At 38.4% G+C, this 27,218-nt stretch overlaps 1 protein-coding gene across 7 annotated transcripts in view; it reads left to right on the forward strand.

The window, feature by feature from the left end:
* SGK3 (serum/glucocorticoid regulated kinase family member 3) overlaps positions 1–27,218 on the forward strand; it is a 142,779-nt gene that overhangs the window by 106,430 nt on the left and 9,131 nt on the right. For 6 of the 7 annotated variants that reach the window (XM_008000790.3, XM_008000787.3, XM_073018130.1 and 3 more), the window contains 10 exons: positions 4,062–4,111; positions 6,711–6,768; positions 10,915–10,998; positions 11,098–11,229; positions 15,433–15,545; positions 15,641–15,677; positions 16,465–16,551; positions 18,608–18,703; positions 22,669–22,824; positions 26,321–26,410. In XM_008000790.3, the coding sequence (XP_007998981.1) occupies positions 4,062–4,111; positions 6,711–6,768; positions 10,915–10,998; positions 11,098–11,229; positions 15,433–15,545; positions 15,641–15,677; positions 16,465–16,551; positions 18,608–18,703; positions 22,669–22,824; positions 26,321–26,410 (903 nt within the window). The remainder of the gene's footprint in view (positions 1–4,061; positions 4,112–6,710; positions 6,769–10,914; positions 10,999–11,097; positions 11,230–15,432; positions 15,546–15,640; positions 15,678–16,464; positions 16,552–18,607; positions 18,704–22,668; positions 22,825–26,320; positions 26,411–27,218) is intronic. The other variant, XM_038000446.2, reaches the window with a different exon arrangement.

Consider the following 27,218-nt stretch of genomic DNA (forward strand, 5'->3'; position numbering starts at 1 on the left):
CCTTGGTCATCATTGGTGTCATAATTTTCTGCAACTCCTTTGGAAAACAATTCACATCAGGAATTGATGCAAATGAAATAATCCACACAGAAAAAAGCAAAAGATGTTCATTTCTGTATGATCTGCTAAAAACAGTACTAGAATCAACCTAAATATTTACCAGTCACTTAGTGTTTGTCCATATATGTTATGCATTTTATTTTTGAAGATCAGATTTTAAGCTTCGATATATTAAGCGAAATCAGTATTTAAAATGTATATGCATATTCACACAGTATGATTTAGTCAGTTTTTAAAAAATATGCAAGTACTATATGAAAGTAGTGTAAATATTTGCAAAATTATATATTGATAAGGTTATGGATTTTAAAAAAACGCTTTTCCTAATATTTTTGACACTTTCCAGCTATTAGTATTTTTAATTGAAAAATGAATGTATTCAAGTAATGTTTTAAAGATTAAAATCTATGCAATCATGATTTTTCGTGTTTTGCTTGCTACTCATGTGAGACTGGGTAGGTTTAGGTTATTTGAAGACTATCTTGCCTTGCAGTGGAAGACAACTGCAGACAACTTGAAGACAGAACCAAGCTGAGAGATTTCTGGGTTCTGCCACTGTTGGCTTTAAATCTGAGTTTTGTTCCTTTTTTTCTTTTTCCATCCATAATTTCTGAAACTTCCACTAGAATCCCTTGAGGTTTTAAAATACTGATAAAAAGAATCTCTTTTTAAAAAAGGAAAAAGCCATACTTTGTCATATAACTGTAACTATGTATTAAGGATTTTTTTTTTTTTTGGAGACGGAGTCTCGCCCTGTTGCCCAGGCTGGAGGGCAGTGGCAGGATCTTGGCTCACTGCAAGCTCCACCTCCCAGGTTCACACCATTCTCCTGCCTCAGCCTCTCGAGTAACTGGCAGGCGCCCACCTCCACGCCTGGCTAATTTTTTGTATTTTTAGTAGAGACAGGGTTTCACCGTGTTAGCCAGGATGGTCTCAATCTCCTGACCTTGTGATTCGCCGGCCTCGGCCTCCCAAAGTGCTGGGATTACAGGTGTGAGCCACCGTGCCTGGCCTATTAAGGACTTTTAAGTGAATAATTAAGTGAAACTCCTAGCTGGAATATTTTAGAGGGCATCTGGACCTACCCCCTTATTGATACAGAGAAAAATAGAGGCCAAGGGAAGTCAAGAAACTTAAATGATCTCAATTAGTATTCATTCTGTTAAGAAATTTTACCTCACCCTCAATTTAGTGACTGGATATTGTCTTCAGAAATAGTAAGTACAGTTATCTAATTTTATATTCTAATAATTTTCATCATTTCAGAAATGTGCTCCATTAGGGAAATCCTTGCCTAAATAATAAAATTGAATTACATATTAACATACTTCAGGGGACAAGTTGTTCATGTTGTTTAAACTGCACTATATTTAATCCTCTTCCTTCTTTTTTTTTTTTTTTTGAGATAGAGTCTCTCTGTTGCCCATGCTGAGTGCAGTGGTGCAATCTTGGCTCACTGCAACCTCCTCCTCCTGGGTTCAAGCGATTCTCCTGCCTCAGCCTCCCAAGTAGCTGGGTCTACAGGTGTGCACCACCATGCCCAGCTAATTTTTGTATTTTTAGTAGAGATGGGGTTTCACCGTGTTAGCCAGGCTGGTCTCGAACTCCTGACCTTGTGATCTGCCTGCCTCGGCCTCCCAAATTGCTGGGATTACAGGCGTGAGCCACTGCACCCAGCCTTCCTTCATCTTTATGAGAAAAATGTATTGAATGGAAAATTAAACCAGTTATCTGCACATTCATTAAAAGAATAAGTGTATTAAAGTTACAACTCAGTTTGAATTACATTGTAAGAGTCAAAGGAACACTGAAATATTTATTTTTTTCTTCCGTTTTTAGTATTTATTTGTTTGATTATTTTATAGCAGTTTCTTAGTAGAAAGGAACACTGTAATATTTAAACATTAAAGGCTACTCTTATGTTAAAACTACGCCACAACAGGACTAATCTCATTTAATGAATTTTTTATGTATAGGTGTAACAATAGGAAATAAATTTGAATTGTTACTACAATGCTGGTGCCAATGTTGTTTTTTCATAAGAAACTTATTTATTTTATTTATTTATTTTTTTGAGACAGAATCTCACTCTGTCGCCCATGGTGGAGTGCAATGCTGCTATCTCAGCTCACTGCAACCTCCACCTCATGGGTTCAAGGGATTCTTCTGCCTCAGCCTTCCTAGTAGCTGGGATTCCAGGTGCTCATCACCACGCCCAGCTAATTTTTGTATTTTTGGTAGAGACAGGGTTTCACCATGTTGGCCAGGCTGATCTCGAACTCCTGACCTCAGATGATCCACTTGCCTCAGCTTCCCAAAGTGCTGGGATTACGGGCATGAGCCACCGCTCCCACTCAGAAACTTAAGAACTTTTGAAGGATGAGATTATTTGCCCTTTATTTGAAAAAATAGTTTATATTCTAGAGATTATAAATTTGGAATGAATTTAAGTACAAATATATATTACATGTGTCTAAAATAAGAGGTTTGATAAGGTAAAATTTTCTTGGCCGGGTGCAGTGGCTCATGCCTGTAATCCCAGTACTTTGGGAAGCTGAGGTGGGTAAATCACCTGAGGTCAGGAGTTCGAGACCAGCCTGGTCAACATGGCGAAACCCTATATGTACTAAAAATACAAAAATTAGCCAGGCGTGGTGGCGTGTGCCTGTAATCCCAGCTACTTGGGAGGCTGAGGCAGGAGAATCGTTTGAACCCACGAGGTGGAGGTTGCAGTGAGTGAAGATGGGGCTGCTACACTCCGGCCTGGGCAACAAGAGTGAAACTCCGTCTCAAAAAAAAAAAAAAAAAAAAAGATTGGTTCTGATTAGAGAAGTTTTTAAAAGCTTTTTTATATTTATAGCTTATATGAAGTATAATTACATAGAACACTCATAAACGTATACATTTTTGAAACATTTATAACTGATTTAATTATCTGAATGTATAAAGAGTTTTAAAGTTTATTTATGTGAAGCAGAATTTACTTACACTTGGCTTTTATAAAAAATGCTCACTCTAATAGGATCACTAGATTAATCTGGGATTTTTGAGTTAAAATTTTAGCTAATTATTAGTGAACTAGAATCTTTTATTACTTACATTTCTTTATAGCATACTAGGTAAATAAAGATTTGCTTCTAAATTAATACCAGGGCTTAAGCTTACTGTGTTAACTGTTGCAAAGAGAAAAGCCTATATAAAATGTTGGCGCTACCACAGTGCTAAAATTAGAAAGAAAAGGCCAGGTGCGGCGGCTCACGCCTGTAATCCCAGCACTTTAGGAGGCTAAGGTGGGCGGATCACAAGGTTAGGAGATGGAGACCATCCTGGCTAACACAGTAAAACCCTGTCTCTACTAAAAATACAAAAAAATTAGCTGGGCATGGTTACCTGTAGTCCCAGCTATTCGGGAGGCTGAGGCAGAGCTTGCAGTGAGCCGAGATTGCGCCACTGCACTCCAGCCTGGGCGACAGAGTGAGACTCTGTCTCAAAAAAAGAAAAGAAAAGCACTGCTTTCTATGTTTGCTTTGTCTGTATTTACCTGCCATCAAATTAAAACTGAAAACCCGGTATTTGCGATCATCATTGTCATCATCCTATCATTTCTTTGATAAACTATTTGAAAACTTGAAAAACAAGCCATTTTTAACCAGTTTTTTAAAAAGTGATCCCTCTTAAATTGCGGTTTCAATACCCACCTCCTCCAAGGAGCTTTCCTCAGTTTATTTCATTCATTTGCCAACTTAGAGCTTGATTTCTGGCTTACGTTTTTTCTTACAACATTTCTTGAAAATTACCATGAGAAAAATGATTATGTTTTTGTCAATTATGTGTATTTCCAAGTTAAGTCTATACCCTTACTGAGAATCAGGACCTTGGATTTCTTTAACATGGCAACAAACCAAATATTTCTGATACAGTTATAAATATTTTATTTCAAAACATTAATTAATTTTTGATGCTCAAATAAGAATGTTGTTTTTTTCCCCCCATCTTAACAGCTACACTCTACCTCACAGAACATCAACCTGGGACCATCTGGAAATCCTCAGTATGTTTAATTTGTTCCAAACAATTTTTTAACTGAATTTTAGGAAGATCTTTTTTGAGAGTATGCAGATATGTATAATTACACTAATTTAACTGGAGGCCTTTGAAATATAACCATAGTTACAGTGAATACAGTGCTATCGTATGCTTGACTGATTTACTGCTCCAGCTTTTCATTGCTTTAGGAGAGCCCTAAGGAGCTTTTAATCCACAAATTGTTAATTGGGTTCTGCTGTTTTATCATCAGTTTTCTTGGGGGGTGTGTGTGTGTGTGTGTGTGTGTGTGTGTGTGTGTGTGTGTGTAAAATTAGTAGACCATATTTCCCAAGGGACCATAAGGACCATAAGTCCTGTGAGGTTCCCTGAGAAAAAGCACCCTTGCAGGCCTAATTGACATTCTGCTGGTGTTTGGTGTAATTGGTGCACTCCTGTTGTTAGCCAGCTTGTTCCAGAGGAGTCATAATGGACATTAGAATATTAAAGGCTATTAAACTTTGTTTACCCAATTTCTCCCCATATTCCCAGACTTAATTGATTAGTAGTGTCTGCCATGGGTTGGAAGAGGAATGTGGTCTTGCCGCCCTTACTTACTTAATTATCCTTACAGGCATATTACATTTATTCTGAAGTGTTTTTTCATTGTAGGCTTTTCCTACCCTTTCTCTACCCTTTTGCTCTACTTGGAGAATGATTATAGGCAGATGGGAGAAGTGGTCCAAGGACTGTGTCCTGGGACACTTCAACATTATGAGGTCAGGAAAGTACTGCTTACAGAGACTGAGAAAGAGCAGTCAGTAAGATGAGAGAAAAACCAGGAATATAGTTGCCTGAGGTCAGGGGAAGAGTGCCTGAAAGAGGAGGGAGTAATTAACTCTGTTAATGTTGCTGATAGGGCAAGTAATACGAAGATTGAAAATTGACCACTGGATTTCATAAAGTCATTGGTGACTTTTAATGAGCAGTTTCAGTGATGTGGTAGTTGGTATAAGACTGTGATCAGAAAGGGTTCACTAGAGAACTAGAGGAGAGGACAGCAGGTAGAGACAAGGAGTTTTCAAAACTTAGCTTGAAGAGTTTTTGCTTCAAAGGAAAGCAGATAAATAGGATGCTAACTGGAAGTTTGGTTTTAAGCATTCTTTTCTGTTGTTCATAGCGTTGAACAAAAATGGCAGCACAAAAAGTGGAAATTTTTTTTTTCTTTTTTTTTTGAGACGGAGTCTTGCTCTGTCGCCTAGACTGGAGTGCAATGGTGCGATCTCCACTCACTGCAGCCTCTGCCTCCCAGGTTCTCCTGCCTCAGCCTCCTGAATACCTGGGATTACAGGCACCTACCGTCATGCCTGGCTAATTTTTGTATTTTTGTAGAGACAGGGTTTCACCATGTTGGGCAGGCTGGTCTTGAACTCCTGATCTCAGGTGATCCGCTCACCTCAACCTCCCGAAGTGCTGGGATTACAGGCGTGAGCCACTGTGCCTGGCCAAAAATGGAAATTGGCTTTCAGTTAAGGTTAATCCCCAGCGGTTAACAGCGGGGCTTGGAGCATGGCCTCAGCTCACCTATTTATTATGTTTGAGGGATCTGCATGTTTTTCACTGTTAGATTTGTTTACAAAGTTATTTCGGTACCTCTGCATATCTTTAAAGAAGAAAATAGTCCAGAGAGCAGGTTTTTGAAGAAGAAAAACATCTAAATATAGTTAAGTGTTTATCTCACTAATCTTTACCTGTCATTATTTAACCTAGTTCTGGTTTTACTCTCATATTTGAATTAACTATTTTTCTTTTTTTGATAATTAAGCAAATTTCAAATCCAAATGGATTTATTCCCCTCTTCCCATACAACTTACGAATTCAGACCGGGTTGGAGGAAACGGCTCTTTTGGCTGCTTAAGCTCCCCTTTCTGCTTCCATGTGTTTTTGTCTAACAGCCAATGCTATTTTTACTTGATAGGTTAAGTTAACATAAATAAAAGGGCAGTCTTAGTATTCCCTCTTGCTTTTCTGTTCCTGGCTTTCCTGTATTGCCATCCATGAGAATAAGCTAAGAAGTCTTTTATCTTTAACATACAATACGTGGTTTATATGTGAAACACTGTAATGACTTTTTTCTCCATCAGAAATTATTCTTAGCGTCTTTAGGTGTTCCAACTAACAGTTTCATTTTCAGAAGAATTACCACATGCTATATAGTCCTTAGAATGTATCACTAATTTATGTAGTTACTCAGTTTCCTCAACAACATTGGGCCATGGTTAATAAAATAGGTTTAGATAGAAGCTATTTCGAGTTCAAAACTCTACATATAGGATATGCATATATCCTTTTCTCTCAAAGAGAGTATTATTGAAGTTCCTCTTAAGCAGAACTTAATGAGGCTTAAAGTTATGAAATGCCTTATCTAATCAGAGAGTAGATATTATTACTATTCATATTACCTACTATATATGAAAGATGAAATGCTCAGCAGGAAAGCTGGAGTTACTAGGCTGAAGTGTTTTGTGCCTAACATTTATTTATTAAAGAGGGAAATGCTAAGAAATGTTTAAAAGTTAATCTTTCCAATTTCTAGGAGGCTAATTCTTATTGTTGATTTATTTCAGTGCCAAACCAACTGACTTTGATTTCTTAAAAGTTATTGGAAAAGGCAGCTTTGGCAAGGTAAGAGTGTTTTGTGAGGTTTTTATTTGGTTTTTGTTTTTGTTTTTTCTCTAGAGACAGCATCTCACTCTGCTGTCCAGGCTGGACTGTAGTGGTACAATCATAGCACACATGAACTCTTGGGCTCAAGCCATCCTCCCTCCTCAGCCTCCCAAGTGGCTGGGACTATACTCATACACCACCACGCCCAGCTAATTTTTTCACTCTTTTGTAGACAGGGCCTTGTTCTCTTGCCCAGGCTGGTCTCAAATTTCTTTCCTCAAGTGATCCTCCCATCCTTGACCTCCCAAAGTGCTGGGATTACAGATGTGAGCTACCATCCCCAGCCTAAAGTGTTTTTATTTTCTCATTCAGTAAATAAGTACCTAAGGAATTCATGCTTTATGGGTGGGAGCCACAGGACTTTTTGGCTTGCAGGAAATGGAATTAAGATACTTTCCCCACCCTCAAAATACTAACAATAATTAGGGAGAAAAGGCATCTACTCAAATTCTATAATACAATTCACTTATTCAGAAGGTATTTGTTGAGCACCTACTATGTGCCAGGTACCCTTCTGGACCCTGGTTAGAAAATTACAGAATTTCTAACCAGGTAGTGACATGGTTACTACCTTTGTGGTGCTTACAATCTAGGGTTGGGGGAATAGTCAATTAAAAATATTCAGTCAAGTAAATAAGTACAAATAATAATAGCAGTGCAGGAGATGAAGAATAGGGTGAAATGACAAAGGACAATAGGCAGCTGAGGGAAGATTCCCACTTACATAGCTTTTCAGAAGACATGCTATTTAAGCCAAAGTTGGAAAGACCAAAATGAGCAGCTGTGTAAATAACAGTTTGAGAAGGAAATGAATGTGTAAAGACCCTGCTTATTTTCTTACGGTGTCAGATGAATCATGTAATTTGACAGTATAGCCATACCAAGGAAGGATAATCACTTAAGGCCAGGGTTAACAGGAAAGCATCATAGATGAAGTTATCAGAATCATCAAATATATTTAAGTGCTTTTTTGCACTGTACTTCAGTCTTTAGTAAAAACGGAATATGTAAGTGTTTAATCATATTTTGCTGTATTTGTAGCTTTTGGTAACTCCAGTTTGTTTTCTGAGTTTCCTTAAGACTAGCAACTGTGGCTATGCGATTAAACTCATGTATGTTTATTCACTCAGCAAATACATATTATCTGCTACATGCTGAGTATTGTGCTAGTATAAGCAATAGAAAGTTAGAAATGAATCCTGCTCTCTAAATCCCCAAAATTCTATTGGAATGCTAGAGATAGTTCTCATTAAGAAAAAAAATTATCTGTCTTTAAAAACAAAATTCTATCATTAAAAACAAAAGCATTGTGGCACATACCTGTAATCCCAGCTACTCAGGAGCCTGAGGCAGGAAGATCACTTGAGTTCGGGAGTCCAAGACCAGCCTGGGCAACATAGAAAGACCCCATTTCAAAAAAAAAAAAAAAAAAAAAAAAAAGGCATTATCTTTTGGAAACTTAATGTTTAGATCTAGAGTCTTACCAGGATTTGGTTCTTGCATATAATGGGAGGCATAGCATCACAGTTCATTTTTGTCCATGTGGATAACCAGCTGATCCTATACAGTTTATAAAAACTTTTTTCGCCATCTGATGGGCCACCTGATCTCCAGGGCCACCTTATGTATCCACTATTTATACCTTCACAGACCTGTTTTTAGAATTTTTTTTTTTTTTTTTTTTTTTGGAGACAGAGTATCACTTCGTCACCCAGCCTGGAGTGCAGAGTGCAATGGTGCTATCTCCACTCACTGCAGCCTCTGCCTCCCAGCTTCACGCGATTCTCCTGCCTTAGCCTTCCGAGTAGCTGGGATTTCAGGCACACACCACCATGTCTGGCTAATTTTTGTATTTTTAGTGGGGACGGGGTTTTACCACATTGGCCAAGCTAGTCTTGAACTTCTGACCTCAAGTGATCTGCCTGACTCAGTCTCCCGAAGTGCTGGGATTAGAGGCATGAGCCACTGAGCCCACCCTCTTTTTAGATTTTAAGTTTTGTATTTCTGTTTCTAGATTGCATTTCTTTTCATTTTCTGTTCATTGGCCTATCTGTTTATCCTGACACCAGTACCACATTGTTGTGACACCTGTAGCTTGATATGCAACAGAATTAAGTCCTCCCTTCTTGTTCTTCAAGAGACTATTCTTAGCCCTTTGCATATCAATATAAATTTCAGAATCAGCATATCAATTTCTGCAAAAATTCTATTCAAATTTTTTGGGATGGCAATGACTCTGTAGATCAATTTGGGAAGAATTATCATCTTTACAATATTGTGTTGTCAAATCCGTGACCGTGCTATATTACTTTGTTAATGTAGCTCATCTTTAATTTTTCCCAATAATATTTTATGGTATTCTGTTTAGAATTTTTGCATATCTCTAATTAGATTTATTCCTAGGTGGGGTTTTTTTTTTTTTGGAGACAGAGTTCTGCTCTTGTTGCCCAGGCTGGAGTGCAGTAGCACAGTCTCGGCTCGCTGGAACCTCCACCTCCTGGGTTCAAGTCATTCTACTGTTCCCGAGTAGCTGGGATTACAGGCACGTGCCACCACGCCCTGCTAATTTTGTATTTTTAGTAGAGACAGGGTTTCTCCATATTGGTCAGGCTAGTCTGGAACTCCCAACCTCAGGTGATCTGCCCACCTCGGCCTCCCGAAGTGCTGGGATTACAGGCATGAGCCACCACACCTGGTCAGGTGTTTTGGGTTTTTTTGCTGTTGAAAATTGGTGTTAATTCTTGAAGCTGAGTATATGCGTTACCTATGACACATTGGTTCTACTCCCTAGTTACATATCCAACCGAAATGAATATCCACTAGGAAAGGTATATACAGGAATGCTTATAGCATCATTATTCATAAATAATCTATCAGCAAGAGAGTAGATACATTGTAGTGTGTCATTTAATGGAATATTCTGCATAACAGAAAATATGAGAACTATGCTATGTGCCACGATGTTAATGAATATTTCATATAATTTAGAGTAAAAGAATTAAGACAGACAACTTTCCATATGATTCTAATTACATGAAATTCAAAAAAGGGCAAAAGTTATCTGTATTATTTCAAGTTGACATGGTAGTAGTTAGTTACCTTTGAGAAGGAGAAGGGTGAGTCGTGACTGGGATTTAGCAAAAGACAGGCTTTAGGCTACTGGCAGGGGTTTTTTTTTCTTTGAACTGCATACTGGTTACATAGCTATATTTACTTTGTAACAATTTATTGAGCTGTAGTGATGAGTTTTTCTATATGTATGCTATGTTTAATAAAAAAATTAAAATCCCACAAAATGATTAGAAACCAACAAAGTGCAATAAAACAAAAGAAGGCCAGGTGCGGTGGCTCACGCCTGTTATCCCAGCACTTTGTAAGGCTGAAGCAGGTGGATCGCCTGAGCTCAGGAGTTTGAGACCAGCCTGGATAACATGACGAAACCCCATCTCTACAAAAAATTGAAAAATTAGCCAGGTATGGTGGCACACGCCTGTAGTCCCAACTATTTGGGAGGCTGAGACAGGATGATCACCTGAGCCTTGGGAAGGTCGAGGCTGCAGTGAGTCAAAATTGTACCACTTCAAGATACTCTAGATTTCTTCAGATTCTTTAAAGCCTCTGCGTGCGACCCAGCCCACTATAGAAATCCATGGCACTTTTTCCTCTGAACTCTTCTGAATTTAAAACCTGTTAAGAAAGGTCTCAGTATGAAAGAGTACGTTTTGATTACCTAAAAAACATTTTCTTATCCTTGTTAATATAGCCGTGAAGTTTATAATAGTATTTTCTACGGTCAGTATTCTCTTCTCAAAGTACAGGAGACTTCAGGATTCAGGGCTGGAGCACATGCGTGCACACACACACAAAGTTCTCAAGCAGTGTAGATTTGGGCACTTAAATTTAGTTTAAAAATCTCAAATATCAACACATTAAGTGACTAAGAAATGGTGCCTGACTACTTGATTTTTAAAACAAAAACATGATCTAGGTCCCTTACGGACTTCTTTTTACAAAATTTAAGAAGTATTGATGTATTGACAAGTGAATTATTTCTATCAAAAATTGAAATTTCTAATAGTGTACACTAATGTTTAACTATAACAGGTTCTTCTTGCAAAACGGAAACTGGATGGAAAATTTTATGCTGTCAAAGTGTTACAGAAAAAAATAGTTCTCAACCGAAAAGAGGTAAAATAAAATAGCTGTTGCTTCTCCCAAGCCCATTTTCTCAATTAAGAGAGTTGTTTTCTAGTGTATAATACAATTGATCTTTTGCCTTTTTTCCAGCAAAAACATATTATGGCTGAACGTAATGTGCTCTTGAAAAATGTGAAACATCCATTTTTGGTTGGATTGCATTATTCCTTCCAAACAACTGAAAAGCTTTATTTTGTTCTGGATTTTGTTAATGGAGGGGAGGTGAGTTTTATAATGAGTTTTCTAATATTAATAGTTTATAAAAATAGCATAAAGTCAAAGTTTTTCTTGTAAGCTTTAGAAGGACAGTATAAAATCAGTAGCTTTTTATAGCAATAATATTCAAGGTACTGGCTGAATACAATGCAGGATGTGGGGAATTGTAACACAGAGCTTTTAAGCATATGGTATAGTTGAAAAGTTTCATAAAAGAACCTTGATAATGAAGCTGCTGGCTTCATGGACAGGTTTGTCACTAAACTATATAGCAAGAATAACATATTGAAATATTAGAATAAAACGTGATTTGTAATTTAGGCAATTATCTCAACAGTTGCATACAAATATTACTCCAGGTTCTCATTTTCCAAGATGTGCAAAGTAATCAGATGCGATAGTCCTCTAATAAGGGGCTCTGTGGTGGTAGCTTGTCTCAGTGATTTGCACCTTTAGTTTCAGCTGCTCAGGAGACTGAGGCAGGAGGATCACTTGAGCCCAGGAGTTTGAGGCTACAGTAAGCTATGATTGCACTGCAGCCTGGGTAACAGAATGAGACCCCATATCTTTAAACACACACACACACACACACACACACACGCGCGCACACAAACACAAAAGGCTTTATGATAAAGTCTGTTTTGGAAATGTTTCATGTTATATCGTTTCTTGGTGATTCACAGTATGCCTCAGTGTGTTAAAGACTTTGAGAAATTCTGTCTTATACAAAGTCAGGATATCTTTTTTTTTTTGAGACAGTCTCGCTCTGTCACCAGGCTAGAGTGCAGTGGTGTGATCACAGCTCACTGCAGTCTCAACCTCCTCAAATCCAGGATATAAGATAAGAGAATTTTTTAAAACCATGCAGTCGGCCGGGCGCGGTGGCTCACGCCTGTAATCCCAGCACTTTGGGAGGCTGAGGCGGGTGGATAACGAGGTCAGGAGATTGAGACCATCCTGGCTAACATGGTGAAAACCTGTCTCTACTAAAAATACAAAAAATTAGCAGGGCGTGGTGGTGGGCGCCTGTAGTCCCAGCTACTCGGGAGGCTGAGGCAGGAGAATGGTGTGAACCCCGGGAGGCGGAACTTGCAGTGAGCTGAGATCACATCAATGCCCTCCAGCCTGGGCGACACAGCGAGGCTCCACCTCAAAAACAAACAAAAACACCATGTAGTCCCCTTTTTTGTTTCAACCAATCTCTTAAATATTATGCAAAACTCTGATTCAGATGGATATTGAAATACACTTTGGGAAATGCTGCTATTATAATAATTACAATAATAACTTCCATTGAATATTACTTAGTATCCATCACTCTGGCTCTTTGTACATATAATTTTACCTTCACAACAACTATAATAAGACTGACTGAGGCACAGAGAAGCTAGGTAGCTTGTAGAAGTAATGTGGTTAGTATCAGAGGCAGGGATTGAACTCAGGCAGCCTGATTCCAGGAGCTAGGCAGCTGACTTCTCAACCCTCACACCTTTCTAATTTGTTTGGTCTTTGACCTGTGAATGTCTTAAAAATCATTTTAACTAATAGGTATTGTCATATCTTTACAAAGAGATCTTTCATCCCCCAATCTCAGAGCAGAAAATCACTGTTTCAAGATTACTGTAGTACATTTAACTGTAGAATAAAGGGAACTATAAGGAAAATTAGTTAATATTCTGCAAAACCAAAAGATGGTCAGACACACCTCGATCATTTTAGGGGAAGATTGTAAAAAGAATGATTATTCACCTTTATACATCTGTGTCAAAAGTCCCTTAAAGGCCAGGTGTGGTGGCTCAACACCTATAATCCCAGCCCTCTAGGAGGCCGAGGTGGGTGGATCGCTGGAGCCCAGGAGTTCAAGACCAGCCTGGGCAACATGGCAAAACCCTGTCTCTACAAAAAAATAAAAATTAGCCGGGCAGGGTGGCATGCCTCCGTAGTCCTCAGGAGGCTGAGGTGGGAGGATTGTTTGAGCCCAGATGTCATGGCTGCAGTGAGCCACGATCACACCACTGCACTCCAGCCTGGGTGACAGAACAAGACTCTGTGTCAAAAAATTAAAAAAAAAAAATCCCTTAAGACTCTTCAGTGTGGGGGCAAGATTATGCATCTCTCAGGCATCCTGATTCACTGATGCAGGTGACCCCGTATTGTTTTCACCTTGAAGGTTTTCGTTTAATTTTGTGTGTGCCTGAGTGCTGACAGGTAAAGAGAATTTATTGAGGCTTGGCACTTTGCAATTATTTTACATGCAATATGTCAGTAAATCACAACTCCTTCAGAAAATACTATTATGCCCGTTTAATGAAATTTTATTTCTTATTTGTTTATTTATTGAGATGGAGTCTCTCTGTCACCAGGCTGGAGTACAGTGGTGTGATCTCAGCTCACTGCAAGCTCCGAGACCCTGGTTCAAGCGATTCTCCTGCCTCAGCCTCCGGAGTAGCTGGGATTACAGGCATGTGCCCTGACGCCGAGCTAATTTTTGTATTTTTAGTAGAGACGGGGTTCGCCATGTTGGCCAGGATGGTGTCGAACTCCTGACCTCATGATCCGCCCACCTCGGCCTCCCAAAGTGCTGGGATTACAGGTGTGACAGACCATACCTGGCCAAAATTTTCTTATTTATAAATAAGAAAATTGAGGTTCAGAGAGGTTAAATAACAGTCTCAATGTTCCAGTGTTCTAGTAAGTGTCAGGCCCTGGATTTAACCTAGATATCTCAACTGCAGAGCCCATTCTTAAGTGCCATCTTGTGTCTTTGAAATGTTCATGAGAAGCATCTAGTGCAGGTGAGATCCCACTGCAAGCTCCCTGCTTTATGTGTGGTTTCTTTGTGCTCTTTTAGGGCTCTGCTTCTGAGACCTTTTTGTACAGTGACTGCTCACTGGCAAAGATTGAAAGAGGTAGTCTTGTCATGTGAAAGATGCAAGATAATGAAAAAAGGAGAATGAAATACAATGGAATGCCAGGGTTGGTGGAGGAGAAATTGAGTGGGTAATAGGTAAACAAGGGTTAAAGATGAAGAGAAAAGTTAGAGGCAGGAGGAGTGTGGTTTCCATACATTAATACTCTTATTTTCCGCCAGTGTTCATACTTAGAAATTTTAACCTTGACATATGAATACTTAGCTTTGTATACTACCTCGTATCTTTTTCAGAGCAAAGTAGAATAAAAACAAGTAGGTTTTATGATACTTGGCAGATAAGCAAGCCTCTCTGAGCCTCAGCTTCCTCATTGATTTTCTGTATCAAAGTCATTGGGTAAAGTCCACATAGGAGACATCAACATTGAGGTGGTGGTTAAAATCAACAGAATGGATCAAGTTACCTGGGAAGGGTATTTGGAGAAAAAATAACAGTGGCCCGAGGGCAGAAACCCTGTCGTCCCTGCATTTTCCGAGGCCAGGAAGGAGCAGAGATGGAATTCACCAAGACTCAAGGAGAGATTTTTGTCTTAGAAGCCAAGGGACCCAGTGGAAACTTCCCCCAGGCAGTAACCTTAGTTAAAGGCCAGGTTATAAGAAATAAATTAAAAATTAGGAAGTATAAGAAATGAACTAGAGAGTCCAACTGCTGTTTAGCTGCAGCCAGTTGCTGCTGCTGTGAAGAATAGGCTTAATGGTCCAGAGCTTAGCTTTTTTTAAAAAAGAAACTAAAACCGTGACTTTTTACCCCCAAATTCCCAGTTTTTAATGTTACCAACTAATTCAGAGTTTCTGAAAAACAGTATTTGGCTCAAGTAAATTATATCTATGGAGATATATATTCATATGGTTATATTTGTTCTGCTGGGCACTAGTTTTTAATCTCTGAATAGTTATTTGTTTTTTTCAAATGGAAAACATAGTCCAGAAAGGCCCTGTAAGATAATTACATGGCAATATCAAGATCATTGATCTTCATTGATAATCTTTTCCAGAGCAGTTGCCTGGAAGGATGAGGACATTATTGCGTTGAGTAATAAATGGGAGATGAGTGACATTAGCAAGGGCAAACAAAGACACGTGGTTAAAGAGAGAGAATGATTGTTAGGTGGGGACATGGATGAAGGGGAGTCACAGTTCTGTGCCTTGTTATATTTTTAGCTCACGTTCAAAGTAACAAAGAACAATTCCTACCTTGTATTTACCAAATATATTTGTCTAATGCTATGTGTGAATGATCCTAACATTGTCTCTCTCCCACCCCTCAACCAATTTTACAGCTTTTTTTCCACTTACAAAGAGAACGGTCCTTTCCTGAGCACAGAGCTAGGTTTTATGCTGCTGAAATTGCTAGTGCATTGGGTTACTTACACTCCATCAAAATAGTATACAGGTACAATTTTTAAATATACTTGTAAAAATTATATATAACAGTATTTTATTTCGGTTTGTATTCAGTTTTGCTTTTCCTTCCTTTTAATTTGGTAGAGACTTGAAACCAGAAAATATTCTTTTGGATTCAGTAGTAAGTATTCTCTTTTAAAAATCTACTAGTTCTCAATTTTTGTTGTTGCTTTTATGCTTAGTGCAAAAAAAAGTCTCAGAGATTCTGTACTGTGTTATTTTATTTATATAACATTCTCAAAATTACAAAACTGTAGAGATGGATAACAGATTAGTGGTTGACAGGGTTCAAGGGGATAGAGAGTGCAAAGATAAAGGGGTAGCATTAGGGAAGTTCCTTTGCAATGGAACAATTGTGTCTTGAGTGTGGTGGTGGTTACATGAATCTATATATCTGTATTGCATAGAGCTAAGTACACACACAAAGCATGCATGTAAAAAGTGAAAACTGAATAAGGTTGACAGTCTGGTTAATAGTATTGTGCCAATGACAATTTCCTCTGTATACTATTTTGCAATTTCATGTGGATCTATAATTATGTGAAAATAAAAGGATTTTTAAAACTGTTTATTTATTGGCTGCGTGTGGTAGCTCACACCTGTAATCTCAGAACTTTGGGAGGCCGAGGTAGGCGGATCACTTGAGGTCAGGAGTTCAAAATCAGCCTGGGCAACATGGCGAAATTAGCCAGGTGGCATGCACCTGTGGTCCCAGCTTCTCGGGAGACTGAGGCATGAGAATTGCTTGAACTCAGGAGGCAGAGGTCACAGTGAGCCAAGATCGTACTGCTGCACTCCAGCCTGGGTGACAGAGTAAGACTCTGTTTCAAAAAAAAAGAAAAACTTGCTGAAAAATTGTCAATTCTTATTTATGCACTGTTTTATCTTACCGCCCCTGTATTTGTCAGGGACATGTTGTCTTAACAGATTTTGGGCTTTGTAAAGAAGGAATTGCTATTTCTGACACCACTACCACATTTTGTGGGACACCAGAGGTAAGAAATATATCTCATTGTCATTCATATAATCATGTATAAAATGCAAATATGAATTACGGATTGCATATATGAATTTAAAATAAGAAAAGTAGAATAAAAACTGTCATTTCAGCTTCTAGCCAGCTGGAAATATCTGATAATCATGCCTTGATAGTTGGGTATTTTTAACTGTGATTGTTAGATACCGCAAGACCCTTTTGAATAATCCAACAAATATAAATTATGTTTATTTGTTTTTAATGTCAGAAGTTTACCTTAAACTTCTTTACACATTTAATTATATTTCTTTTTTTGTTTTTGTTCTAAAATAAATATTGTAGAAAATTATATTTCTAATCCTTTAAAAATCACAAATTGGTGATGAAAGTGTTCTTTTTGTGAATATGTTAACAACATTGAATCACACACTTTAAATGGGTGAATTGTGTGGTATGTGACTATTTTAATAAAGCTATTTTTCTTTTAAAAAATGAGCTAAAGCAAATATGGCAAAATATTAACACTTGACTATATCTCAGTTGCAGTTTATTGTTTTTTCTCATTTTTTTGTATGCTTGAAATCTTTTGTAATAAAATTAAGTGTTTACTTACCAGAAGAAAATAAAGGAGTGGATATGGAAAAAAAATCACAAATCAGAATTTATTTACCAGACCATCCCATTTTCTAATCATGTTAGCTAGCAAAAAGTATCTATTTGTGACAATAATGATAATCCTTACAAATCATATAAAACCTTTATTATTCATACTTCACACACAGAAACAAGTTTGATTTATTTTAAACTGTCCAAATTCCAAGGTATTTATAATGATTGTAGGTACCATGTAATATTTCATCTTTATCGTGGAGTACTTGCAAATACAATGTTGAAAATGTGTGAGAAAATGGCTTCTAATTGAGTTCAGAAACTTAACTAAAAGTATCTCTAAGTAACAAGTATTTACCTTGAAATGAGTTTTTCCTTCTTTTTTCTGTCTAACCCTGGTGCTTGTATATATTTATAACCATTCTGTTTTGGTTTATGTATGAAGAAACATTTTTTGTTATTGTATATTAATTGCATAGTTAAAATATTTTGCCATTTCTTTAGATCACATAAAAAAGCTTAAGAGGAAATTACTTTCTTACATGTATTTCATATGGGAAGAGGTAATATATTTTGGAATGTAAAATTCAAGTTCACTATCTTAGATGTGTTAAGTTGTGATGAGTCTAAATTTCCTGCAAATTAAAATGTAAATAGACATTTACAACTTACACAAGTTTTCTAAATAATATGTTAGAGAATTGCTGTTATAATTCTCAAATGAGAATACAATTCATTGTTTTTTACTGAAAAGAAAAAAAAAAAGGATTATAATTGCTACATTAACAATTCTTGCTAGGTGCTGTGGCTCATGCCTGTAATCCCAGCACTTTGGGAGACCAAAGTGGGCAGATTGTTTGAGCCCAGAAGTTCCAGACCAGCCTGGGCAACATGGCTAAACCCGCGTCTCTATGAAAAATACAAAAAACTAACCAGGTGTGGTGGTGCATGCCTGTAGTCCCAGCTCCTCGGGAGGCTGAGGTGGGAGTATCACCTGAGCCCAGGAGGTCGAGGCTGCAGTGAGCTGTGATTGTGCCACTGCATTCCAGCTTGGGTGACAGAGTAAGATCCTGTCTCAAAAAAAAAAAAAAAAAAAATGTATTTAAGAGGAAAACATGAGTAATGACTAAATGAACTTCTAAAATAATCTTTGAAAGACTTTTCCCACAAATACCTACTTCACCTATTGAGAATTATAGAATCTACCTTCACTATACTCTTTTATTTATTTTAACTGTCTCACAGTTTCTGAGGAGAAATGCAGAATACATGTATTTTGAAGTGTCCTACGTGACGTTACCTAAGAACCACTGGTGTAGACTGAGAATACCCAACCCACTGGAAATCTAGATAATTTGGTTTTAGTATGATAGCAACAACTAAAATTTGTTAAATTTCTCAATTATTTATAAATTTTGTCTTGATTTGTTTACCAAGTTGCTCTAATATTTTATTCTTTTCTATAGTATCTTGCACCTGAAGTAATTAGAAAACAGCCCTATGACAATACTGTGGATTGGTGGTGCCTTGGGGCTGTTCTGTATGAAATGCTGTATGGATTGGTATGTATTTCTATATCTCTTTATTCCAATGTAGTCTCATTGATTTGATTGTCTGTCTCTCTCTCCCGCCTTAAGAATCTCATGGACACTTAGATAACACTAACAGAGCAGTAATAGCCGGTTTAATGAACTCAAAACCACATTAGGAAAAAGTACAAAAAGAGGCTGGGCATGGTGCCTCACCCTGTAATCTGAGCACTGTGGGAGGCCAAGGCGGGCAGACTTGAGGCCAGGAGTTTGAGACCAGCCTGGGGAACATGGCAAAATCCCAACTCTACTAAAAATACAAAAAATTATCTGGCTATGGTGGTGCATACTGTAGTCCCAGCTGCTTGGGAGGCAGAGGCCCAAGAATCGCTTGAACCCAGGAGGTAGAGTTTGCAGTGAGCCAAGATTGTACCAGTGCACTCCAGCCTGGGTAACAGAGGGAGATTCTGTCTCAAAAAAAAAAAAAAAAAAAAAAAAAAAAAAAAAGAGGACAAAAAAAAACCCTTTTTATTTTGTTACCAGTTTTTTTAAATTAATATAATTGTTTCTCTGTTATACTAATAACTATGTTCTCACCCCCCTGGCGTTTTTAGAAATAGACAACTGGTTGTAATATTGAAATTATCTGCTTCCATTCAGTTTACTCAAATATCACTAATTTGAAGATAATGAACAGAAAATGATTTTTGCATTTATCAATAAATTACTGTATTTCAGAAGATAAGGTCTTTTGGTTTTTGCCTTTTATTTTTTTTAATAGATTTAATTAATACACAGGTGCTCAGCTTTTCCCATCATTGAAGATCACCCTATTCCCATCCCTGAAAACACCATGTCTTAAAATTTTTCTTGAAAAAAAGTAATGTTTATGCAGTCAGTTTGCCCAGTTCTTATTTAGTTAAAGACACGTAGGCTGGCCAGAACTTCTGATTAACAAGAATAAAGTTTTTTCACTACATTGAGTTAATATTATTCCAATCCAAAGCAAACAGTGTAGGCATTTTAGTGAGCTCAAATAGCTTTATAAGAGTACATGTTGGCCGGGCGCCGGTGGCTCACGCCTGTAATCCCTGCACTTTGGGAGGCCGAGGCGGGCGGATCACGAGGTCAGGAGATCGAGACCATCCTGGCTAACACGGTGAAACCCCGTCTCTACTAAAATACAAAAAATTAGCCGGGCACGGTGGCGGGTGCCTGTAGTCCCAGCTACTCGGGAGGCTGAGGCAGGAGAATGGCACGAACCCAGGAGCGGAGCTTGCAGTGAGCCGAGATGGTGCCACTGCACTCCAGCCTGGGCGACAGAGTGAAGACTCCGCCTCAAAAAAAAAAAAAAAAGAGTACATGTATGTTTTTCTGTAGGCTTTATGACATGTTTAGAACAGTTTCTAGACTCCCTTTGTGGTCCCCTAAGTGTCCAGCAGCCTTGTGCTGGGAACGATGTGCAAATCCCTGAAGCTGCTGCTACGTGTAGCACTAATGTTAAATGCTGCTGTCAGCCAAGACCTGAGCTGAGTATCTATTTGCTTTTCATTGAAAACTGTGGAGCTTACAGTGAAATTCAGAACATGAAGTACATTTCAGAGCATTTGTTTTATCTTGCTAGTTTCGAATGATAGATTCCTATGAAAGCCAACATCATCTCTTCTTTGCCCTTGACTGTGACCTGCATGTCAAAAGATCTAGTTGTCTGGTTATGCTGCTGACTTAGAACATTGGAAAACCACTTTATACCTGATTTCCCTTTAAGCACTGTTTATTTGCCATCTTCATATTTCAGAATCCTTCTAATTTATTTAGAGGACTTTGAAAACATATCATTGCACATAAAATGCAGTTGATTCAAAAGAGGACATTTGAAACATATATTTTATTAATCAAACTTTTACTGATTGTTTTAAAATGAAGTTTTATTTTGGCCAGCCGCAGTGGCTCACGCCTGTAATCCCAGCACTTTGGTAGGCCAAGGCAGGCAGATCACCTTAGATCAGGAGTTCAAGACCAGCCTTGCCAACATGGCAAAACCTCATCTCTGCTGAAAATACAAAAATTAACCTGGCACAGTGGCGTGCCCCTGTAATCCCAGATACTTGGGAGGCTGAGTCAGGGGAATCACTTGAACCGGGGAGGCGGAGGTTGCAGTGAGTGGTGATCATGCCACTGCATTCCAGCGTGGGCAACAAAGCGAGACTCCGTCTCAAAAAAGACCAAAAAACAAAAAAAACCGTTATATTTTAAAAGATAAGTTTTTTCTTTCCTACACAAAGGAAAAGTGACAAGCCTATAAAACTCCCTTAACTTTAAAAACTATGTATACTTTATTATTTTTACTTTTTTTTTGAGACAGAGTCTCACTGTATTGCTCAGGTTGGAGTGCAGTGGAATGATCACGACTCGCTGCAACCTTGACTTCCCAGGCTCTGATGCTTCTCACACCTCAGCCTGCTGAGTAGCTAGGACTACAGGTGTGCACCACCCCGCCTAGCTAATTTATTTATTTGTATTTTTAGTAGAGACAGGGTGTTGCCATGTTGCCTAGGCTGGTCTCAAACTCCTGAGCTCTAGTGATCTGCCCGCCTCAGCCTCCCAAAGTGCTGGGATTTCCAGTGTAAGCCACTGTGCCTGGCCTCACTTTTTATTTTGTAAACTTCTGTGTTGTCTAGATTTGTTACAAGCATATATTACTTTTCTAATTTTCACAAAAGCAGACTAAAAAGAAAAAAATGTCATTTTAATGTTTTAGGTCAGATTCATCTTATTTTATAAAAATACTAGTAACTAATATTTAAGAGGTTAAAAACAAACCCACAAGGGTAAAATAGTAGAGGCCAGTCCTCTGGTGAATAAATTGGGAGGTTTTTTTGGGAAAAAAAAAAATAAACAGTAACATTTTACATGGTAATTCCCCCTTTGGAAAAATGTTTCTGGTGCTCTGGATACATTAATTCAAAAGGAAGTAGTTTTGTAGGTTACATATCATGCTACTCAGGTTACCTTGCAGATAGAACCTGAGTAGCATGATGATCTTCCTTCCTCTTATTCCCAGAGTACAGAAACCTGTACAGCTCATTTTTTTTTCCTCAAAAGTTGTTTGTTTATTTATTTATTTATTTTATTTGAGATGGGGTCTCACTCTGTGACCCAGGGTGGAGTGCAGTGGCACAATCTCAGCTCACTGCATCCTCCGCCTCCCAGGTTCAACCGATTCTCGTTCCTCAGTCTCCTGAGTAGATAGGACTACAGGCGTATACCACCATGCCTGGCTGGTTTTTTATATTTTCGGTAGAGACAGGGTTTCACCATGTTGCCCAGGCTGGTCTTGAACTCCTGGCCTCAAGTGATCTGCCCACCTCAGCCTCCCAAAGTGCTGGGATTACAGGTGTGAGCCACCATGCCTGGCCTTTATTTTTACCTTAAATCTTTATAATTAAATGATTAGCTAATGCTTGTGTTGAAGCCATACCCCAAGTCTTTTGGCTGTCACGGTGGCATTTTTAATTCTGCAAAGTATAGTCATAATATTATCTCTGTCGTAAGTACCTAAGGAACATAATATCTGCAAGCCTCCATCTCTACTAGAAATTCCTTTGTTTTAGTGAGTTTATTCCCAAGTCTGAAATTAATGTTTAATCTGTCTTGAACTTCCATTTCCAATGATTCTGTCATTATGCGTACGATAAGGTTGGTCATTTTCTCTAAAACAGATACTACTACAAGTTGTATATAATTTAACAGCTGTCTACAAGGTGGTATTGAACAAACTGGCCTTAATTCATTCAGTAAACACTTATTAAGCTCTGTGATGTGTTGGGTTTTAGAATCTCTTTGCTTCAAGAAGCCACACTGCAGGTATCTGTACGACCTAAGAGGTCCGTACATTTTTTCAACTGACTGCTCCCTCAAGATCAAAGCCATTTTAACCCCATTTTCACATAATTTGTTTACCACTAAGTTTTATTTTGCTTTTTTTTTTTTCCCAGCCTCCTTTTTATTGCCGAGATGTTGCTGAAATGTATGACAATATCCTTCACAAACCCCTAAGTTTGAGGCCAGGAGTGAGCCTTACAGCCTGGTCCATTCTGGAAGAACTCCTAGAAAAAGACAGGCAAAATCGACTTGGTGCCAAGGAAGACTTTGTATGTAACAGCTTTCCCAGCTCCAGCTTTATTTAAGCTTATTTAAAATTTGGAAATAAAGCTTTATTTTATATGGTGTTTAATTGAATGAATACAACACGAGGAGAATAGCAACATGGAAAAAAGCATACTCGTCCCCATAGTTTTCACCTGTATTTATATAAAACTATATAGTATTTAAAGCATTTTCTCTTGCATGCACTTTCGCCCTGTCCACCACATACACTTTCGCACCCTGTTATTTACTTGATTTTCATTTATTACAAATTCCCCTCCACTTCTTTTTAAAAAGTGTTGTGTGGCATATTTTCACTACCTAAACTTACTTTTACTGTTTTTGTTGCTAAATAATACTAACATTTTCATGAACTAATAACACAGAGACTAACCAACTAGTAAGCTTTTTGTTGAGGGTTTGGGACTATCTAAACATCTAAATCATTTCCTTTGGCAGGAATTTGTTAAGTGCCTCTTGTCTGCATGAGGTAATGTCTTTTGCCTTGAACGCTGAATCACTTTTTTTTTTTTTTGGAATTTGGTGAGACCTCCTTGATATAATTAGGGAATCTGCATGTTTGTTTCAAATCAGAGTAATTAAATTTGTAGTGTAGTTACTGGCATTATGTTAGTGTGTCAGTAAATGCACAAAATATTAAGGAATATGAACTTCTAAATTGCTTTCTCAGATATTCTTGGAGGCTGCTTATCAGTCTTGAACCTGAGCTGTGAATAAAAGACTTTGCTGCTACTGCTCTACTCCCCGCTCCCCAGTTCAGCTGGTAGCTCTGCCAACAACTTCCTTTCCGTTGTTCCAGACAGTCTTGCTAATGTTTCACACCTCCTTGTCCCTTGGTCCATTTATTGAATTCATTGACGGAGATTGCAGCTCTGGATGAATCCAACTATCATCTCGTGGGCTGCTGAACAGTGCTAAAGAAAGTAACAAACTGGGCATATTGGAAGCACTGTGAACCTCGTCTGTGCTTCCCCACTGTCTGGTAATACTCTTTGTTTCTCTGTGTAGCTTACTCTCCTCCTCTCTGTATTAACTATTTCACACCTTCTCTCCAGACTTCCCAGATTCCCTTTCTTCTTCTTCACTTTTAACAGATGATCTTACCTTCTGTTTTGTAAGGAAAATAGAATCATCAGAGTGGAGCTAACTTAGCTTCCTGTTATCAAATCCACAGGCCTATATAAACCTGCAGGATCCTGTCATTTCCTTCCTCCTGTTGTAGTGGAAAAGGTCTGTTTCCACCTGTGCACTAGATCCTGTCCATTTGTAAGGAACCCTGTTCTTGCTTGCTTGTTTGTTTTGCACAAATAATTGCTCCCTTTTTTCTGGTTCCTTCCAGTCAGTAATTAAATGTTATCAAATCTGTTGCTTGTTAAGCCAAAAAAAACCCTCAGTCTTACTCTCCTGAGACGTACTACGCTATCTTCTTCCCTTCTTAGCCAAACTTGTTGAAAGTTTTCTTTGTTCAGTCTCCCTTTCCCAAGCTCTTTCATTTCTCAGTCTACCACAAAATAGCCAGGAGAATTGCTGGATACTTTTCCTCAACTTACGCTGCCCTCAGCAGCATTTAAACTTACAACACTCTCCTGTTCCCTAGGCTTCTGCTAGAGCACACATACGTCTCATCTCAGGCTTTTCTTTCTGTATTTCTGGACCATTCTCCATTACCTCCTGTGTAAGCTCCTTTTCAGCCTTCAAGTGTTGCGGTGCCCTGTTGTCCTAAACCCTCTTTTCTTCTGTGCTGTCTTCCTGGGCAATCTCAATTGATCCCATGGCTTTAGTTATCTATGTGTTTTCATCTCACACATTTATATCTTTTCTTTACTCTTCATCTCTCTCTTCTAAACTCTAGACTTACATAGTATCTGCCTGCTCACCACCGCCACTTGTAGTTCTTGAGAGTACCTCAAATGCCGCTATTGTCCCCCTGTGCTCCCTTTCATATTAAAGGATATCACTGTCCATGTGGCTGTTCAGGCCAGAAATCTGAGAGGCATTCTTGAGTCTTCTCTCTTCCTTACTTCCATATTGAACAAACAGCCAGGTCCTGTTCCGTTTGCTGCCTGAATCTTTCCCCTATCCAGACATTTCTTTCTAGCCCCACTGCTGCTACTCTTTTCCTACTATTTGTCATCTTTAGTCTGGTTACAGTGGTAGCTGCTTTTCCTTTATCTGGTCTTGACTCTTCAATCTAATTCTCCCTGTAGCCAGAGTGGTGTTTTGGGGGATTTTTTTTTTTTTTTTTTTTTTTTTTTTTTTTTTTTTTTGAGACAGGGTTTTGCTTTGTCGCCGACGCTGGAGTGTAGTGGTGTTATCGCGGCTCACTGCAGCCTCAACTTCCCAGGTTCAAATGATCCTCCCACCTCAGCCCCCAAATAGCTGGATTACAGGTGCATGCCACCACACTGTTTTGTAGAGATGGGGGAGTCTCATTGTATTGCCCAGGTTGGGTTTGAACTCCTGGGTTCAAGTGATCCTCCCACTTCAGCCTTCCAGAATACTGGGATTATAGGTGTGAGCCACTGCGCCTGGCCCAGGGTGGTGGTTTAAAAAACATTTCTCACCAACCTGAAGCTTTAAAAAACAAACAAACAAAAAAGTTATGACATTCTCATGACTAAATCCCCTTGATGGCTTCTTGCGACCTTAGAGCAAAATCCAAAATGTTTAACGTAGACCTGATATGATACAGCCGGTTTAGCTCTTGAGCTTCATCTTATGTGACAGTCCCATCCTTCCCTACACTGCAGCCATATTGGACTCTCATTTCCTTGACCATACTAACCTTTTTGCCACCTCAGAGCCTTTCTGGAACATGCTCTCCCCATTCTTTTGTCTGGCTGAATTCTTACTCATTTTTCAGACCTCTCATGAGATACCATTTTCTCCGAGAAGTCTTTTTTAACCCACCAAATTAGATTGGATCCTGCTTTATACACTCCCGTGGCACCTTGAAGGAAAAAAAGCTAGAGTCAATACTGTGCCGTTGTTTAGTAATACCAACCCTGAGTGGGATATTTTTTTATTAGTAGAACTCATGACAGATTTCATTTCTACTCTACTGTATAAAGCTCTCTGCCTAACTTCTTTACCCCCCCTACTCCAGTAATAACACTAATTCTTTGTACCTCTGTAGTGCTTTATTCTTTTCATAGCACTTTACATCCATACTTTACACTGATCCTTAAAACATACTTCCCCTGAAGTATTTAGGGCAGAAATGTTATCCCCATTTTACCAGTGAGGAAACTGAATGTGAAGAGAATACAACTTAAGTTTAAGTAGATCATTCTAAGTAACTTTTTTTCAGTCTTTCTGTTGCTTACATGAATAACATCATTTTGCTACACAAATAACATACACATGTTCCTAAAAAGAGTCATTGAGGGGGAAAATAGTAATAGTGTGGCTTCATAAAATTATGCAGTTAGTACTTAATATATTCTTCAGCATTAGTCAAACATTTTTTTAATATTCCAGCTTGAAATTCAGAATCATCCTTTTTTTGAATCACTCAGCTGGGCTGACCTTGTACAAAAGAAGATTCCACCACCATTTAATCCTAATGTGGTAAGTATATATCCAAATCTTCCTTTCTAAAACCGTGAAACATAATAGCAGTTCATTATAATTTTGAGACTAGATCTCAGAATCACCTGAATTAAATGGAGTCATTACCTAAATATTTGTGAAATATGTCACTCAGGGTTGTCTAGTATAACTGATAACTTTGGGGAGACCAGTAAGATTATAGTTAGATTAGCTTGATAAAAATGTCTCCCAGGACAGTAATTGTAAAGTGTTTCTTTGGAATATGTGTAAGAAAAGAATGAACTCAATAAGTCAGCCAGGCATGGTGGCTCACACCTGTAATCCCAGCACTTTGGGAGGCTGAGGCGGGCAGATCACTCCCAGCACTTTGGGAGGCCGAGGTGAGTGGATCACTTGAGGCCAGGAGTTCAAGATCAACCTGGCCAACATGGCGAAACCCTGTCTCTACTAAAAATACCAAAAAAAAATATTATCCGGGTGTGGTGATGCATGCCTTTACACTCCCAAACTACTAGGGAGTATGAGGCATGAGAATCACTTGAACTCAGGAGGTAGAGATTGCAGTGAGTCAAAATTGTGCCACTGCACTCCAGCCTGGGTGATAGAGCAAGACCCTGTCTCAAAATAAAATTGGAAAAAAAAAAAAAAACAGGTATAGACAAACATTAATAAAATAATATTAATGTAAATTGTTACTTTTTTGGGAAAACAATAGGATAGTATTATAAAAATGTTAGTGTTAGCTAGACTTGTTAAATCTATTTGATGGAAACATTTCACCTAAAAATAATTTGTTTAAAGCAAAAAGCCACATTATAGATGAGCT

This window comes from Chlorocebus sabaeus, chromosome 8 (genome assembly GCF_047675955.1).
Source record: "Chlorocebus sabaeus isolate Y175 chromosome 8, mChlSab1.0.hap1, whole genome shotgun sequence".
NCBI classification, from domain to species: Eukaryota; Metazoa; Chordata; class Mammalia; order Primates; family Cercopithecidae; genus Chlorocebus; species Chlorocebus sabaeus.